The sequence below is a fragment of the Nannospalax galili genome, unplaced genomic scaffold (genome assembly GCF_000622305.1).
Source record: "Nannospalax galili isolate Female #2095 unplaced genomic scaffold, S.galili_v1.0 scaffold127, whole genome shotgun sequence".
Lineage (NCBI taxonomy): Eukaryota > Metazoa > Chordata > Mammalia > Rodentia > Spalacidae > Nannospalax > Nannospalax galili.
Genome location: NW_008360326.1, coordinates 4,435,122 through 4,452,926, shown reverse-complemented (window position 1 = coordinate 4,452,926; position 17,805 = coordinate 4,435,122). Strand labels below are relative to the sequence as shown.

At 50.2% G+C, this 17,805-nt stretch overlaps 1 protein-coding gene across 5 annotated transcripts in view; it reads right to left on the bottom strand.

Annotated features, from left to right (window-relative positions):
* Nucleotides 1-211: 211 nt before the first annotated feature.
* The window catches only part of Pnkd (PNKD metallo-beta-lactamase domain containing), a 68,585-nt gene continuing 50,991 nt past the window's right edge, over nucleotides 212-17,805 (bottom strand). For all 5 annotated transcript variants that reach the window (XM_008825700.2, XM_008825702.2, XM_029559994.1 and 2 more), the window contains 8 exons: nucleotides 6,940-7,055; nucleotides 6,667-6,779; nucleotides 5,180-5,238; nucleotides 4,528-4,620; nucleotides 4,251-4,414; nucleotides 3,365-3,451; nucleotides 2,407-2,522; nucleotides 212-2,119 (listed from right to left, as the gene is read on the bottom strand). In XM_008825700.2, coding sequence (XP_008823922.1) covers nucleotides 1,946-2,119; nucleotides 2,407-2,522; nucleotides 3,365-3,451; nucleotides 4,251-4,414; nucleotides 4,528-4,620; nucleotides 5,180-5,238; nucleotides 6,667-6,779; nucleotides 6,940-7,055 — 922 coding nt within the window. In that variant the 3' untranslated portion in view covers nucleotides 212-1,945. The remainder of the gene's footprint in view (nucleotides 2,120-2,406; nucleotides 2,523-3,364; nucleotides 3,452-4,250; nucleotides 4,415-4,527; nucleotides 4,621-5,179; nucleotides 5,239-6,666; nucleotides 6,780-6,939; nucleotides 7,056-17,805) is intronic.

Here is a 17,805-nt window from a genome sequence, read left to right as displayed (position 1 = left end):
CAATGCACATGAGTTGTGGAAGGAGTATGTTGAGGGCATTCTTCTTGGGTTGTTCTGGCACTACTGGGATTGAACCCATGTATGCTGACCAGTTTTTCTAGTGTAGTAACCCTCAGTTACAGGACCCAGAACGGAGTCAAGAAACATTGAGCAGGTTCTCTGCTGCTGTTTTCCACGCAACAGTACAGATAAGCCATCGAATGCTCGGACCTTGGTTAAATCATTCATTCAACATTTATTGAGCGCCTACTGTGTGCCAAGCACCGTGCTAGGCGCAGAAATACAGAGATGCATAATATACAGTCCATGCCCTTAAGGATTCACAGTCTAGAAGGGGAGACAAACATGTAAACAAGTAAAATACGGTGTGATAGGTGCCAGGAGAGAAGCATTTACAAGGTGCAGAGGTAGCCTGGAGGGGAGGGGAGGGGGTGCCTTCTTGGGGGAGGGACCTGGGAGATGCAGATAGGTGTTTGCCAGGCAGAGGAGGAGGAGGAGCAGCGAAGGCATTCCAGCTGAAGAAACAGCATGAGCAAAGGCACAAAGGCGTGAAACTGCATGTCTGGGTAGGGGTTGGGGGAGGAGGCTAACTAGTCTGGTGGTATTGCTAGAGTAGAGGTTCCAGAGGCTGGAGCTGAAGAGGGTGGCTAAGGCCAGATGAGGAGGGAAAAGGGGCACTGAACAGCCCGAGAGAAGGCTCTGCTATAGAAAGATGTGGCTCCTGGCTGACCCAAGGTGTGCCTGCTTAAGGACAATAATGGTCCTCACTGTGGCCCCAAAGGGACCTGGACCCGAGACCAGGGGAGAAGCAGAGGAGGGGTGAGCAGTGGGCAAGACCAGGTCTAGACTTCTGGAAGCTGCCATTCATTTGAGTTCCCTGTTCCCAGACTTCTGATTTCTCCACACTGCTGCCTGGAGCCTCTCCTCCCAGCCAGAATAGGGGCCCAGGATCCAGTGGGAAATCACGTGGGAATGAAAAGTTCTTGGCAAACTGCAGAGTCAGATGAGTCTCAGGACTGAAAGGTCATCCTTTAGTAACTCAAAGAAGAAAAGAGTTGAGGAGAAAGCAAAAGAGATTAAGACAGAAGGCAGGCAGGAATTCCTATGAACAAGGGCCAAAAGGAGAAAATGGCATCTCTGGGCAGACCACAGCTGTCTCTCCCCTGGGAAGGCAGGCCCTTGTGACCCAGGGCAGGGGCAGAGGCCAGCAGCAGGCCCAGGACAGATGTTCAGGGCGTGTGGTTCTGCATCCCAGCATCTTGTGTCTCCTTGGCTGGAGATGCAGAGGTTTCCTTGGCAACTGGGACCCTTCCCCTGTAGGCTGCAAGACAATCTACTGAAGCAGGGATTGGCCAGTGCCAGACTCTGGACTCTCAGCCCTTGGGATTTTATAGGAATGGTTCTGCTTGGCAATGTCTTGGCAGGGTGGGTGGGGTGGGGCTTAGAGTCTCAGTCACTCAGAGTTTGGCTGCCCCTGTTGGTGACCACTTCCCCAGGCACCACACCTTAGACCACTTTGTGGGTGAGCTTCTCTGAAAACCCTGCATGGGGCAAGGTGGAAGACAGACTCAACCTGGTCAGGGATCTGCTGCCCTGGGTTTCAGGGCTTCAGTGGAGGGTGTCTTCTGAAAGGGTAGCCAACAGCAGCCTTCATGGCCTGGAGGTTGGCCCACGAATGGAGGAAGGAAGGGGGACCCTTCTAGATAGTCTGGAGATGTCCTGGGTCTTCCTTTCCTTTCACCCTTGATACCCAGCTGTACTCTGCCCCCTCCTCAAGGTCTCATTGCCTGGGTGCTCCCTTCCCTGACCAGTGTGGAGGAATGGTGCTCGCCATGGGCACTAATGGTGGTGGTGGTGGTATTGATGAGGAGGATGGAGAGGTGCAGGTGGTGGTGGGTGGCCTCCTCTCTGCAGGGGAGGCCTAGGCAAGGGCGGGCTGGGGTTATCACTTGCTCTTGTGAGTGTCCTTCAGCCGGCGCAGTTCTTCCAGGAGCTGGGCCCGCGAGCAGCTGTCGTCCCCAGTGGGGCCTGGCCCTGGTCCCAGAGCCTCTTGCAGCGCCAGGCAATGGGTCCTCAGGAATGGATTGTAGGCACGCTCCTCTCCCAGGGTGGATGGGCACTGCAGGACAAGAGGCACAGAGATGGGTAGAGAGAAGCTAGTAAAAGGACACAACACAAGCCAGGCGTGGTGGCACATGCCTTTGATCCCAGCACTCGGGAGGCCGGGGCTACTGGGAGACCCTGTCTCAAAAAAAAAAAAAAAAAAAAAAAAAAGATTCAACACAAGAATGCCTGCACTAGGCCCTGCCCTCCTGGGTAAGAGGCCAGAGTTCTGGCAGGTGCCTATAGGCCCATTGGCTGGATGAGTGTCAGGTGCCCCATCCCTAGCCCATCCCCAGCACTCACTGTGCTCTTGCGTTCCATCCGCTGCCTCTGCACCCACTGCATCTTCCTCTCTCGGGCCAGGTTCTCTGGCTCCACCACGCCTGCAAAGCCCAGGTTCTCTTCTGCATATTCATGTCCTAGTCATAATCATGGGGCAAAGAGAGACAGTGGTGAAGTCAGAAGTCCTCCCTATGCCAAGGATAGGGCCATGGGTACCCAGCGGCCAGGGAGGTGGGCAGGGCTCCCAGAAAATCCCAACCACCCAGAGTTGCATCTCCAATCATGGGCACAATGGCTGGAGCCGGGGAGGCAGAGGCAGTTGGGGTTCTTGGGGAAACCACTAACTTTGGAGCTGGGTGGCTACTGTTAGCTCCAACTCTGTCACTGCTCAGCCTGACCTCATGCAAGGCCTGGCATCTTCCTGAACCAGTTTTCTCATTTGGAAAGTAGAAAAGATAATACTGTGTCAGGCATAATAATTAAAAGACATCAGGCACAGGTGTCATTCTGTTGTTCCCAGGGCCTAAATCAGAGCCTGGTATGTATTAGCTATATATAGTATCTGTTACATGAATGAATACATGTTCTGAGGATTTACTGAGCTATCTGTGACTGTATCAAATAGAGGGGATGGGTCCATGTGGAATGGGTTTACTATTCTCTCAGATAGCAAAGGTTACTTTCTGTTTTGGACTCTGGCTATGATCTATTAGATTATTTCTCCAGGACACTTTGGTTCTTCAGAGCTCCCAGAGGGGAGGGAAGGCTGGTTGGGGCTGTGGGATGAGAAGCAGAACTGTCCCAAAGCCAGCATTGTACTCCTGGAGAAAGGAGGTTAGTGCCTGCTCCCACCCTGGAGGTGTAGCCATGTCACCTCAGCCAGGATCTGAGCATGCCCAGTCTCTGGGGAAGTGAGGGCCTGGGAGAGCCCTGATGCCAGGCACAGCATGGGGATGAGAGGAGGAGGAGGGGCCCTCACCAGGCCACAGCAGCGTGTCATCTCCCAGGTCTAACACAGTGTCCAGTGAGCTCAGCATAGTCTCTGCAGTGCCTTCAAAGGTCCGTCCTGGGTTGGGGTCAGGGTTGTAAGGACAACACAGATTTGGAATGAGATACAGAGAGGGTAGTGGTGGCCAGGTATGTTAACTCTAAGCCCTGCCTAGCCACTTTTAGGCATCTACTGCCTCCTCCTGGGGAGCTAGGCCCAATCACTCCCTCAGGCAGAGTGTGTGAGGCTCCACGCACAGTGGCTTGTGGAGGGTGAGGCTCTGACCTTCAGCTGAGCTTCTGTGCTCCAGGCTTGGCAGGTAGGGTGCTCTTTCTCCTGAGAGCATCTTAGACTCAGCTGCCCTTTGGGACTCTGTGCAGCCTAGGACTTGGAGTCCTTGTCCACCCACAGGGTTTCCCTCTCACTTAGATGTCTTTAACTTCCCATGGCCTTATCCTGCTAGCCATCATCTTGGGGAACTAGGCCTTTTGGGGGTAAGTGCCCTTTGTTTAAAGGATCCTCTCCCAGCCATGTGTGGTGGCCCATGCCTTTAGTCCCAGCACTTGGGAGGCAGAGGCAGGTAGATCTCTGTGAGTTCAAGGTCAGCCTGGTCTACAAAGAGAGTCCCAGGCCAGAGGGGCTACAGGGAGACCCTGTCTCAAAAAGACCCACCCCCCCAAAAAAGGGATCCTTTCCCTTTTTCCACCCTCTTATGAGTATCTTGAGGACATAAACAATGAGATGACACAGATAGGGGTGACTACTAAGGAACCATCTGTGTTAAATCAATGTTCTACATATGACACAGGACTACAGTTGCCCTGGCTGCTGTCCCTCCTTCCTCTCCCACCTCCCCTTATCTTGGGGGGGAACTTACCACAGCCAGAGAGGAAGAGTAGGTCCCCTGAGAAGAGACAGGAAGGACCCTTGTATGGCTCCCCATCCAGCAGGTAGACCAGATGGCCTTGAGTGTGGCCAGGGGTGGCCAGGGCCCGGATCTGAAGCCGTCCCACACTGACCACATCTTGATGACACAGGGGGCTGGGAGACAAAGTAACAGGGGAGAGAAAGTACTCAAGTTTGTGCCATGCTGGTCCCCGCCATTAGCCCAGGCTGGGTGGAAGGGCCTGCCCATATTGGGGTCAGGGACTTACTGGGTGAGGTAGGGGATGCCATCCTGAGGGCTCCCGTACACTCGACAGTCCCGATGCCACCGGCTAAGGTCACGGTTTCCACCACTGTGGTCCCTGAAGGATGGTAAACATGGGCACGGGGGCTTTGAGGGGCAACTGTACCTGGGCCTCCCCCTTCCCCAAAGTATCTCCTGGCCTTTGTTTAAGCTGTTTCTGTGCTCAGAAGCTTACCCCTCAACTTGCTGGGCTCCCCTGGCCAATGCTAGCTGAGCTTTCTAGACTCTCAGTTCCAGCTGTCATCCTCAAATTCCCCACCTGGTGTCCCATCCTCTCTACTCTGTGCCGCCTGCCATCTAGATGTCCATATTGTTAGATCTTTTTATTCAGACCTGGAATTTCCTTGATAGAAGAGATCACAAGGTCCACCCATGCCCAGCACATACCCAGTTATCAACTATATGCCTGTGAATAGAAGGCAGTGATGCCTGCCTGCCCTCCTCTGAGGCTTCACAGCTGCTACATGTGATGATGGGAGACCCACCTCTTTCCCTCCACCTCTGCTGCTGCTCAAGAGACTTCCCCACACTACCCTAGGTGGTCCTCTCTGGGCCAAGACCTAGCAAGCCCAGCCCACAAAGGGAAAACTGTGGAGCTCCCCCCCCCAGCCCCTTACCAGTGCTTGTGGGTGCAGAGAATGGCAACCAAGTTAACTCTTTCCTTTTCAATGGAAGCCTGAGGGAGAGAGGAGGCAGAGGTGGGAATGGGATATAGGGGGAGACACACTGAAAGTCAGGCTGGGGGCAAAGGACAGCTAGGGAGATGAAGGAGAGGGAGGAGAAGGGCTAGGGAAGGAGAGGCTGGGAAAGGAGGCTGGGAGGAACAAAGACCCAGCATGGTAGTGGGGAGGGGAGCCTGACACAGACACACCTACAGAGAGAGAAGGAAGAGAAGGGAGCCCTGGTAGCTCAGGGGAAGAGCACTAGCATGCACAGCATACTTGAGGCCCTGGGTTCCATTTCTAGCACGTCACAACATGCATGCACACAAAGAATGAAGGGAAAGGCAGAGGGAGCCAGGTAATGACAGAGGTCAGAGAAGAAAGAGGGTCTGAGGCCGGTGGGATAGCTCAGTGGGTAAATGTGCTTGCTGTGCAAACCTGTGCAAACTCCATGAAGTTGTCCTCTGACCTCCTCATGCATGCATGCATACATCCCCCCCAATCATGTATGCACATGTGCACACATACACATACAATTTTTTAAAAATTAAAAAATAGGGTTGGGGCTGGAGAGATGGCTCAGCGGTTAAGAATACTGGTTGTTCCAGCAGAAAGACCTGGGTTTGAATCCCAGCACCCACATGGCAGTTAACAACTGTCTGTAACTCTAGTCCCAAGGGATCTGACAGTCTCTTCTGACCTCTGAGGTCATTGCACGACACGGGTGCACTTATCTACATGCAGGCAATACATGTATACACATAAAATAAAAATAATAAATAAGGGCTGGGCGTGGTGGCACACGCCTTTAATCCCAGCACTGGGGAGGCAGAGGCAGGCAGATCTCTGTGAGTTCAAGGCCAGCCTGGTCTACATAATGAGTTCCAGGACAGCTGGGGCTACAGGGAGACCCTGTGTCAAAAAAGACCAAAAAAAAAAAAAATTAAATAAAAAAATAGGGTTGGAGAGATTGCTTAGCAGTTAAGAGCACTGGCTGCTTTTGCAGAGGACCCAGGTTCAGTTCCCAGAACCACATAGTGGCTACAACCCTCTGTAATTCCAGTTTCAGGGGATCTGATGCCCTTTTCTGGGCCTCTGTAGGGCAGGTATTGTACAACATGAGTGCACTTACATACATGCAGGCAAAACATACATATATATATATGTATATATACACACATATATAATCAATTAATTAAAAATTTAAAAAAAAGGGTCCAACAGGGGAACAAAGAGGTTAAAGGGGCAGCCTGGAAATTGCTGGAACCAGGGCCTGGGTCAGCACATTTCATGTCTGGCTGTTTCCCTTTCTATGGTCATATCCAGGACATCCCTCTCCGATGTTCTATAGGGAGTGGGCAATGGGACCAGTTCAGCCTCTGTCAAGGGTGGCTGCCAGTCTCCATGATGATTCCAGGCACCCTTGCTCCCTTTTTCCTCACCTGTACAGCACGAGGATCTGAGGGGTCCACAGCCACAGCCAGCCCAGCCTGGGTGTCGATGATGAGGTAGCTGTAGTTGTCCGAGAGGACAGGGATGGGAAGCACCTTCACTCCTGGGAGAGGCAGACAGAGAGGCTGGGGGCAGGGTAGGAGCCCAACATGGGGGTGGGGGACAGGGAGAATGGCAGGGCAGTGGAGGGAAGGGGCCCAGCAGACAGGCAGGTGAGTATGGGGAGCAGTGTGAGGTGCTGACCAGGGGCAGTCAGTGCTCACCATTGAAGAGGCGGGGCTGAGTTTTGGAGTGGCCTTTGGGGTAGCGATTCCGAGCCCTGCGCAGCTGCTGTCGGTAGAAGAGGTACCCGAGCCAGGTGCGGGTGTACAGGCTGTACCTGAAGGGCAGATGGTCTGAGGTCAGCCTGGTCCCCTTCCACGTCTGTAGCCCCATGCCTATCTCTCTCTCTCTCTCTCTTTTTTTTTTTTAAAGACAGGGTCTCCCTGTAGCCTCAGCTGGCCTAGAACTCTGTAGACCAGGCACCACCACACCAGGGTACTTTTTCTTTGAGACAGGATCTCATGTATCCCAGGCTAGCCTTGAACTTCCAATGCAAGATGAACTTGAACTTCTAATCCTCTTACCTCCTTCTACCCAGTGCTGGGATTATAGTCTTGTGTTACAAAGCCTGGTTCATGTGGTGCTGGGATCAAATCCAGGGCTTCATGAATGCTAAGAAGCACTCTACTGAGCTACAGCCCTAGCCCTGGAAATTGCATTTTTAACTGCTTCAGGTGATACTAAATCTACTGGTCCAGAAACAAACTCTGAGAGCCACCGGGGTAGAGGAAACCACAGACAGGCCCAGAAGCAGCAAACAGTAGGCCTTATTTAAGGAAAGTAGTAAGTCCTGTGGCTACTTAGCAGAGGAGCAACCAGAGGTAAGGTGGGATGGGCTTAACCATACACCCTTGCCCCATGACCATCCCAGGCTATATAGTGAAAAGACAGCCCAGGAGATGGGACAGAGAAGCTCCCCTGACACAATGTGTGGACTGTGAGGCCATGTATGGCCCATTTCAGACTGCCTTGACATAATGCTCTGCTATCATAACTTTAAATTGTTTAAAAAATATATTTAGGGGGAGTAGAGATTGCTTGGTGGTTAAAAGTACTGGCAGCTCTTGCAAAGGAGTTGGGTTAAGTTTCCAGCACCCATATGGCAGCTCACAACCATCTGTAACTCCAGTTCCAGGGAATCAGTCGCCCTCTTCTGGCTTTTGAGGGTACTGCATGCATGTGGTGCACTTATTTTATTTTATGTGAATGAGTGTTTTGCCTCCATGTACATGAGTGCACAATGTGTGTGCATGTCTGTGGAGGCCAGAAGAGGGTGTTAGATCCCCTGAAACTGGAGTTTTGGATGGTTAGCCGCTATGTGGGTGCTGGGAACCAAACCTAGGTCCTCTGGGAGAACAGCCAGTGCTCTTGACCTCTGGGCCATCTTTCCAGCCCTGTTACCTTAAATTCTTAACAATTTCAGGCTTGAAAGTGTATCTTTTTTTTTTTTTTGAGACAGGTCTTGTTATATAATAAACTCATATCCTGAAAGTGGAGTCTGAAGGGCCAATGGAACATACATGTGAGTAGGGGAGACATACACAGGTTGTGCATGCTAGCTTCTTGCTGCTCCTGCACATACTGTGTTCAGCAGGATGTGGTGATGGGCACGTCTTTGATCTCAGCTCTCTGGAGCCAAAAGCAGGAGGATCTTTGTGAGACTGAGGCCAGCCCAGTCTACATAGTGAGTTCCAGGCTGGGGCTACAGGGAGACCCTGTCTCAAAAAAAACTAAAAAAAACAGTTGAGATCACATAGAGGTGGAGGGTGGACCCTAAGTCTCCTACAGCAGGTCTGTGGAAGGAATGGGGCAGGGGCGCAGCCTTGCTCAGCCACAACCTAGCCACACCTTCTGCTCTGTGCACCCCTCACCTGCACTGGCAATTCTGGCACACCAAGCATGTCTCTGCATTCTCTATGTTTCTGGATTTTTTATTTTAGTTTATTTTTTACAGGTCCTCTACTTTTGTTTTTATTTCCAGCTCAGTTTTAGTTTCAGCAATGTTTACTGATCCCTGGCTGCTGGCCAGGTTTTGTATACACTGCACAAGACAGTCACCACTCTCTGAAGCTGACCTTCTAATAGGAAAGACAGGACAATAAACTAGAGAAGATAACCACCTAAAAGCAGGGAAAGGGGGGCTGGAGAGATGGCTCAGCATTTAAGAGCACTGGCTGCTCTTGCAGAGGACCTAAGTTTGATTCTCAGCACCCACATGGTGACTAACAACCATTCATAACTCCAGTTCCAGGGGAATCCAACGCCCTCTTCTGACCTCCTTGGGCATTGCACAACATGGGGGCACTTACATACATGCAGGCAATATACTCATACACATAAAATAAAAATAATAAATAAAATGGGAATTGAGGAGATAAATCCTCTGGGTGTGGTCATGTGGTCAAGCAGGCCTTTAATCCCAGCACTCAGGAGGCAGAGACAGGCAGATCTCTGTGAGGCCAACCTGGTATCCATAGCAAATCTAGGCCAGCTCAGCTGGTTAACAGCACTGGCTGCTCTTGGCAGAGGATCCAGGTTCTAATCCCAGCATCCAAATGGCGGCTAACAACTGTCCATAACTCCAATTCCAGGGAATCCAATGCCTTCTTATGACCTCCAAGGGCACTACATAACATGGGTGCATTTACACACATGCAGGCAATACATCCATACACATGAAAAAATTAAAAAATAAAATATTTTTGGAAAATGTAATAGGTACAGTAAGTAGTCCAGGAAAGGAAAGACTTTCAGAGTAGGTGACATGTCCATGACTTGGGGGAGGGCCAAGTAGGAGTTCCAGTTCCAGAAAAGCACAGTTGAATTGGAGCTCCCATCAGCTCATTCCTAATTCATTTTTTCTGAGACAGGATCTCCCTGTAGCTCCAGTTGGCCTGGAACTCAGTATGTAGACCAGGCTGGCCTTGAACTCACAGAGATCCACCTACCTCTGCCTCCCAAGTGCTGGGATTAAAGGCATGTAGCGCCACACCCAAGCTCATTCCTAATTCTTGCATGCTCTGTTGTAATAGCAAATGGCTGGTGTAAGAGAGCTATCCAGCTGGGCGTGGTGGTACATACCTGTGATCCCAGCACTCGGAAGGCAGAGGAAGGCAGATCTCTGTGAGTTTGAGGCCACCCTGGTCTACAAAGTGAGTTCCAGGCCAGCTGGGGCTACAGGGAGACCCTATCTCAAAAAAAAAAAAAAAAAAAAAAAGAGAGAGCTATCCAGTGAGCAGGGGTTGGCTAGAATCCAATATCCAGGAATCCATTGCAGGATTGGATTAGATTTCCAGACAATCAACATCTTTGAGAAGGATGAGGAAATATTTACATGTCGCTACATGGAAGACTCTGAAGCATTGAAAGAGGCACTCAAAGATGAAAAATCCAGTGTAATCTTTCTTCGTGTGTGCTGGGGTTAGAATCCAGGGCCTTGTACACACTAGGTGAGCACTTTATCACTGTACTCCATACCCAGCCTCTAGTATATATTTAATGGTTCCTTTGCTTGTGTGTATTTCATTATTTGGTGGTAAATATGCAGTGCATTTGGAGGAGAGAGAAAGAGGAAAAGGGAGAGAGATTGATTTAGAGAGATTCAGAGACACACAGAGATATTTTAAAAGAATCCTGTGGTTCAGAAATAAAATTACCCCCCCATCTCATATTGTTAGGCACACAGATTTATTATACTTCCTTTCTTTTAAAATCAACAAGCAAAAAATTACTACCTGAAAATGCAAATGCAAAAAGGGGAAGAAACTGCCTTGAAAAATACATGAATTAATAGACACACAAGTTAAAGACACGTTGAAGTTGCAAATCTATTCCAAAACACACTTCAAAAAGTGTCCGTTTGCTCATCTGCAATACTCTTGGAGAAGGCAGACTATAGGAGATTGAGGTGGGTGGAGAGGCAGGTGTTGGATGAGAGAGGTTTGTAGCATCTAGCAAGCAGGCTTTTCTTGCACTCACTGCCTCAACAAACATTTACCCAGGCCTGACAGTATGTGGCTCCTGGTGAGTGATGAAATAGAGACTGTCCTAAGGGCTGGAGAGATGGCTCAGCAGTTAAGAGCACTGGCTGCTCTTGCAGAGGACCCGGGTTCAGATCCTAGTACCTACATGGTGGGTAACACCATCCGTAATTCCAGTTCCAGGGGATCCGACACTCTCTTCTGGCCTCTGCAGGTATACCTTATATACATGCAGGTAAAATACTCATACACATAAAATTTAAAAAAAATGAATCAGAAAAAAAATGTAAAGCAATAGCTTGCCCCCCAGGTACCTGTTCCCTGCAGGAGTAACTTAAGAAGGGTATGGCTCATCCTGAAGGTCAGTCACTCAGCAAACACTTTTCTTTTCCTGGACTGGATAAGGGACTAAACTCAGATGGGCCTGTGCCAGCTGCCCAGTGCCAAGCTGACATGGTTCTGGGTTTGAGGTGGTGCACAGCCCAGAAAGGTGGGCAACCTGGAGGATCTGGAGCTATGGGGGGGGGGGCACTGGGCGTGGGCATCCTTATCTGTATGCAGGTCCCTTACCTGGGTGCTCTTCCTTCTAATGCTCTAGATTCTGTCCTAGGTCCAAGCCCTGCTTCAAGAGCCATTCTCTGACCATCATAGCTCCCCTTCTCTTACCCTGGTTGTGCTGGATAGCTTTAGTGTCAACTTGACACACCTGGGTTGAGGGAGCCTCAGTTGGGGAATTGCCTCTATTGGACTGGCCTGTGGCCATGTTTGAGGCGCATCTTCTTGATGAATGATGTGGGAGGGCCCAGCCTACTGTGGGTGGTGCCACCCCTGGGCAGGTGGGCCTGTTTTGCATAAGAAAGCAGGCTGAGCAGGGGCCAGGGGAGCAAGCCAGTAAGCAGCGTTCCTCCATGACCTGTGCTTCAGCTCCTGCTTCCAGGTTCCTGTCCTGAGTTCCTACCTTGGGCTCCCTGATGAACTGCGACCTGGGAGATGTGAGCTGAATAAACCCTTTCCTCCCCAAGTTGGTATTGGTCAGAGTATTTTGTCACAGTAATGAAGAACAAACTAAGACACTGGTCTTAACACAAACAACACACAGGAGCACAGACTAACACCTGGGCACTGGGCAAGTTACCAGCACAACTGGAGAAGGAACATTTACATATTCTTAAACTGTCTCCTTCACAAAATGCTAATTAGTCAGCAGCTGAGAAATCTGGCTGACTCCTCTAGAAACCAGTGATCAAAGATAATCTCAGGCCTGCGGGTACAGCTCAGCAACAGGGTACTTTGTCTAGCATGCATGAGTACTTGTTCCAGCCCCAGCACCACAGAAAAGAAAACATGTTAATCTCAGTACTAACAAACTGTAGCTTCTTAGTAGGATTCACAGAGGAGGGTACAACCTTCTGTGGGCTCCATGGCCAAAATGTACAATAATTTATTCATGAGAAAAACCTCAGACAAACCTAGATTGAGGGACATGCTACAAAACACCTGGCCAGTACTCCAAATGTCAACGTCACTCAGGCTGAGGAACTGTCCCAAACTGGAGGACACTGAACAGTGCTGGATCCTGAGTCAGAGTCAGGATCAGAAAAAGGACATTAGCGGGACAGTTGGCAGAATTTGAGAAAGGTCTGATAGTGTTAATAGCTTCAGATTGATAATGAATTTGTTGGTTTTGAGAACTGTAATGTGATTATGAAATATGTTAACATTCAGAGAAGCTGGGTCACGTGTACAGGAGAATTATTTGTGCTGTTTCAACAAGTCTAAAATTACTTCAAAATGAAAAGTTAAACAACATAATGAAATACAATCACCCTGTCTTCTATCCCCAGTGCTACTCATGCCTAAGCCCTATTCTGTCCTCATTTCTTCCTTTGTCACTCATGAAATGCAGAGCAGCTATGGCTCCTACCATAGCCTGGCCTGCTGCTCTCTGTCCTTGGCAAGCTGTGGGCCCCACACATAGGGTCTCTTGTTCATAGAAGGTTCTGGTAGGACCATGTGAAGATGAAGCGACACAAAGCAAGATAACAAATGGAAAGCATTCAGTCACAGTCGGTGGTGGGAAGGGTTTAGCAACGCCTGCTTCCTTACCAAATTCTGCCACGTCTGCCGCACAGCTGCCGGGACAAGGCCCTGTCTCTGGGAGGGGCTGAGAAATTCTCTGCCTTCTTGCAGTTTGCTAACATGTGTGCTTTGGTTTTGTGGTCCTAACAAAAGACAAGTGAGTACTGGGGTCATGCACCAAGAATCTGGTGATGAAGGTCAGTCTCTTGGGGGCTCATTTTATTTGGCAAATATTCATTATACTTGCTGGACATGGTGGCGACAGTATAGAACAAGGTGGAAGGGTCCCTGCCTTGGGGCCCTGTGTTATAGCAAAAGTAGGGGGACTCACACACATGAAACTAGAAAAGAGATGAAGTACTAGCCACCAGCTAAGTCAAACTGCAGGGATCAGAGCTGCTAGAATGGAAGGGACTTGACTGCACAGAGGAGCCAAGGATGGCCTCTTCTCTCTGGGGTGACACTGTAGTGGGAAACTGGGAGCCCACAGAACACTGTTTGCCTGGTCAGCAGGGAATATAGCATGTTCTAGGAGTTGCCAGAAGGCCTGGGGGCCTTGGCAGATTCAGAGAGGCAGAGCAGGGGCCAGTGAGTAGGCAGGGTTAAGTCACAGAGAAAGCAAGGGAAGATGGCAGTTAGAATGGTGGGGCTCTAAAAGGGAAGCAGCAGTCTAACTTCCCTTTCTGAGGGTTCCTGGTTGCCGTGTAAAGGGTACCCTGCAAGTTGGTCTGAGGGGAAGGGGGCCTGAGGTGCCAAGTCATCCAGTCTGGGAAAGGCAGTTCCTGGCTAGGCCTGCACTGGATGGGAGGATGAGAGTGGCTGCCTGCCGTGGGGGTGGGGAAAACATGGCCCTTGTTTGCCTGCGATCTGGATCCTGTGTTAGGGCTGAAGCAATGAGGCAGGCAGGGAAGGGCCTGAGGTCCTAACTGTGCCCTCCCCACAATGACTTCCACATGGCTCTTGCTGAGTTCAACTCTTTCATCTGTCTGCATCATTGGCCTTGGCCATGTCACAGTCACATGGTCATCTTCCAGTCCTGTGGGAAAGATCTGGAGTACTCCCTTTAGGTCTCTCTCTCTCTCTCTCTCTCTCTCTCTCTCTCTCTCTCTCTCTCTCTCTCTCTCTCTCTCTCTCTCTCTCTCTCTCTCTCTCAGAAGTAAGGATCCTTCTAAATTCTGCCTCCCACCCCTCCAAGTGAGCTCATGTAGTGGACAAACCCTTGGAATTTACCCCCAGGCCTTACAAGAGACTCCTTCATCCAGGTTTTGGCAATCCAAACTATAGATCTTTGGCAAAAACTCAAGCTCTGAGAGCACCACATTTGACTGAGCCTTGTTCCCAAGCCTGCTGTGGCTCCCAGGGCACGAGAGACTCCGACTCCTTGGTCTGACCCTCCCTAAGCTGACACCAAAGCCAGTCTTTGGCTTTTCCCTTCCTTCCTCCTGTTCACTCCAATGAAATTCAGTGCTCCCCTGAATGACAGGGTGGAAACTCCCTAAATGTCCAACAACAAAGTATATAAATAAGCCAGATCACACTGAGACTGTGGAAAACTACACAGCCAGCAAAACAAATGGCTTTTTAGTTTTCACAGGATTCAACACACGGAGTCCAAATGCATATTAAACTAAAAGACACATTGCTGAGAAAACAATCTGACATTTATTAAAATGTCAATGCATGCAGAAACCATCCCAATTCCCATTCCAGGATATAGACATGTGGTAATAGAATAAGACTTTTGAAAATGGTCACCATCCCACCCAGCAGTGCTCAGCAGCAGGGAGGCAGAGGGACTGCAGACCTTCTGTGTTATCTGTAATGTTTCATTTCTGGAGGAGGGAATGAGCCCAGACTTCTTTCTTATCTAGTGTTATTGAAAATGCCAGAGTTAACTTACTGTTAGAATTTCAGGGCTCAGTGGGCTGGGCATGCTGGCCCACACCTTTAATCCCAGAACTTGGGAAGCAGAGGCAGGTGAATCTCTGTGAGTTCAAGGCCAGCCTGGTCTACATATCAAGTTCCAGGCCAGCTGAGGCTACATGGAAACCCTGTCTCAAAAAGACAAAAAAAAAAAAAGATTTAGTTCAGTGGAAGAGCACTTGCCTAGCATGTTTGAGGCTCTGGATTCAACCCTTAGCACCAGAAAAATAAACTATAACTTCAAAACAACCTTGCTAGGTGTGGTGGTTTAATCCTGTAAGCCCAGCACTTGGACAGCTGAGACAGAAGGATCAGGAGTTCAGTCATCTTCAGGTACATAAGGAGTTTGAAGCCAGCCCGAGCTACATGAGACTTTGTCTCAAAAAGATAACAGGGAGCCCATGAGATGGCTCAGGTGGTAAAGGTGCTAAGCCATGCAAGCTTGACAGCTAGAGTTAAATGTCCAGACCCACACAAAAAGCTGGACCTGGTGAACCTCAGTAACCCCAGCACTCCTACAGCAGGATGGAAGGTGGAGAAAGGAACCCCCCCACCCCCCCGGCAAGCTCTCAGACCAGCTAGCCTGGAGTACAAAGCACAGCAGAAACAAGAGCCCCTGCCTCTATGACATACAAGGTGAGACTGATTCCGGAAAGTTGTCCTCTGACCTCAAGACACAAGAATATGATGGCACACGGACACACACACACACACACACACACAAAACGGAGGGTGCCTGTAGATGACTCAGCAGGGTGCAGTTCCATCCCCTGGGACTGACCACATGTGAACCTTGGCACATGAGCCTCTCCCACCACACACACACACACACACACACACACACACACACACACACACACAATAAAGATTAAAAAGAACAAACAGCCGGGTGTGGTGGCGCATGCCTGTAGTCCCAGCACTTGGGAGGCAGAAGCAGGCGGATCTCCATGAGTTCGAGGCCAGCCCGGTCTACATAGTGAATTCCAGGCCAGCTGGGGCTGCAGGGAGACCCTGTCTCAAAAAGACCAAAAAAAAAAAAAAAAAAAAAAGATCAAACAGGGCTGGGGATGTAGTTCAGCTCCAGAGGGCTTGCTTGGCATGCATGAAGTCCTGGGTTCAAACCTCATAAACCAGGTATGGTTGTGTATGCTCGTCATCCCAAGCCTAGCTCCCGGTAGAGTCAGAAGGATCAGAAGTTTGAGGTCAGCCTGGGCTACATGAAACCATTTTAAACAACAAGAAGAAATAGCTCTTTGCTACCTGCCCCTCTCTGGCAGCTTTCCCAGCCCAGAACACCACATTTTTGATCTAGGTTTCTCTACTTACTGGAATCCTAGCCACTTTTCAGGGCTTAGTTCCCACTTGTTTCCTTGGAGATGTGGCCACTGATGACACCATCAGAGAACTTCTTTCCTCTGCTCCATATGGAGCATGCAGCACCCTCTAGCTCCCTAGCTGGGCTCTCAGGCACATACCTATACCCATGGCTTCCATGGCATTCACCTTGGGACACCACCCAACTGAAGGCTTGCAGACTCCCACCTGCTCCTTGTGTTTCCCCTCCACCCTGAAGAGCTCCTGCACTGGCATAGCCAGCCAGTGGTATTCAAGAAAGGCTGGCTAGTGATTAGGAAAGACTGGGGAGGGGCCAGGCATGTAGGTGGCACAGTGCCTGGGCAGAGTGGATCCCAGCCAAGGCCAAGACTGGTGGACCCAGTAAGTCTAATAGGGTGGTTTGCCCAATTCAAGTCCTCTCCAACCCTACTCTCTTCTCTCCTCACCCACCTGCTTCCCATGTCCCTCCCCTCGCCCTACTGCCCCCACAGACCCAGGCAAGCAGGGTGCTCTGCCAAGCAGGTCACCTAGATTCAAGGGCATGGATGGGGCTGTGTCACTGGGACATAAAAGCCCAATGTTGCCTGCCCTGCAGGCTGCAGCCAGGCCTTGAAGACAGGAGGAAGGGAGAAGGAAGAGACGAGTGTGCTGAGGTAGAAGGGGCACTGGACAGAGGCTATGAGGTCCCAATGCCTCACTCTGCCCACAGCGTCAGGGTCGCAGCTCCTCCCCAGAGATTGCTGCCTCATCTTTAATAACCATTTCCAATGCCACAGCTTTTCTTGTCTTGGCCTGTGAGCAAGCACTGACTGAGCTCACTGCCCCATGGGTTATCTTGGGTCATTCTCACAACAAGGCTGAAGCAGGTACCATATTCGCATCTTACAGATGAGGAAAAAGAGCACAGAGTGTGTGACAGGTCTGGCTTGCTCGGGATGGGTGGGGTGGAGATTCATCCTCAGCAGCCTGTCCTGGAGTCCATTCCACTAAAATTCCCCTCAAACCCGAAGTGGAGGTAGGATGAACAGAGTGGGCCTGAACTATTTTGGGGCTACCCCAAATCCTCTAAGGTCCTTTTCTGATAAAAATGATAGGTCAGGGTGTCTACATAGACCTGAATACACAGCCCAGGGTCTGGCCTCTGGGAACCAGCGGTCTGGTGACTGTTGCAGAGTGTTGGTGGGTTCCACAGGGAGAGAGAGAAGAACTTAGGAAAACAGGTGGAGCCAGAAGAGGAAAATGTGGAGTCACTGAGAGGAAACTGGGTCCTATGGCCAACCCCCACTTTACCTGGCTGGGATGCCATGGCTCCATGGAAAGGCCTCTGCTTGCTTGCTTGTTCTCCCTGTCCCTCCCTGTCTTTCTCTTTTGGAGTAGGGGATGGAACCTAGGGCCTTACGAATGCTACCCTGCCCTTAGCCCCTAGTTTTTCCAGTCATTACTAGATTACATGACCTGTTACTGGGTTCAAGAAGCAGGAACTTACTCCCAAGCCTGCTTTCCTTTCTCTTCAACCCTTCTAAAAGTTCATGTGACTGCTACGGTGACACTGACAGCTACACTTTGCACGGGGTCTCCAGGCACAGTCAGCAAGTTAGTAACTAGGATAGTGCTTCTCAAAGTACTACACCAGAAGGCTCTACTTGGGTGGGCTGTCTAGTACCTCTTCTGACTTCTTCCTTTGCTCCTTCCCAGGGTCTGCAGTGCTGG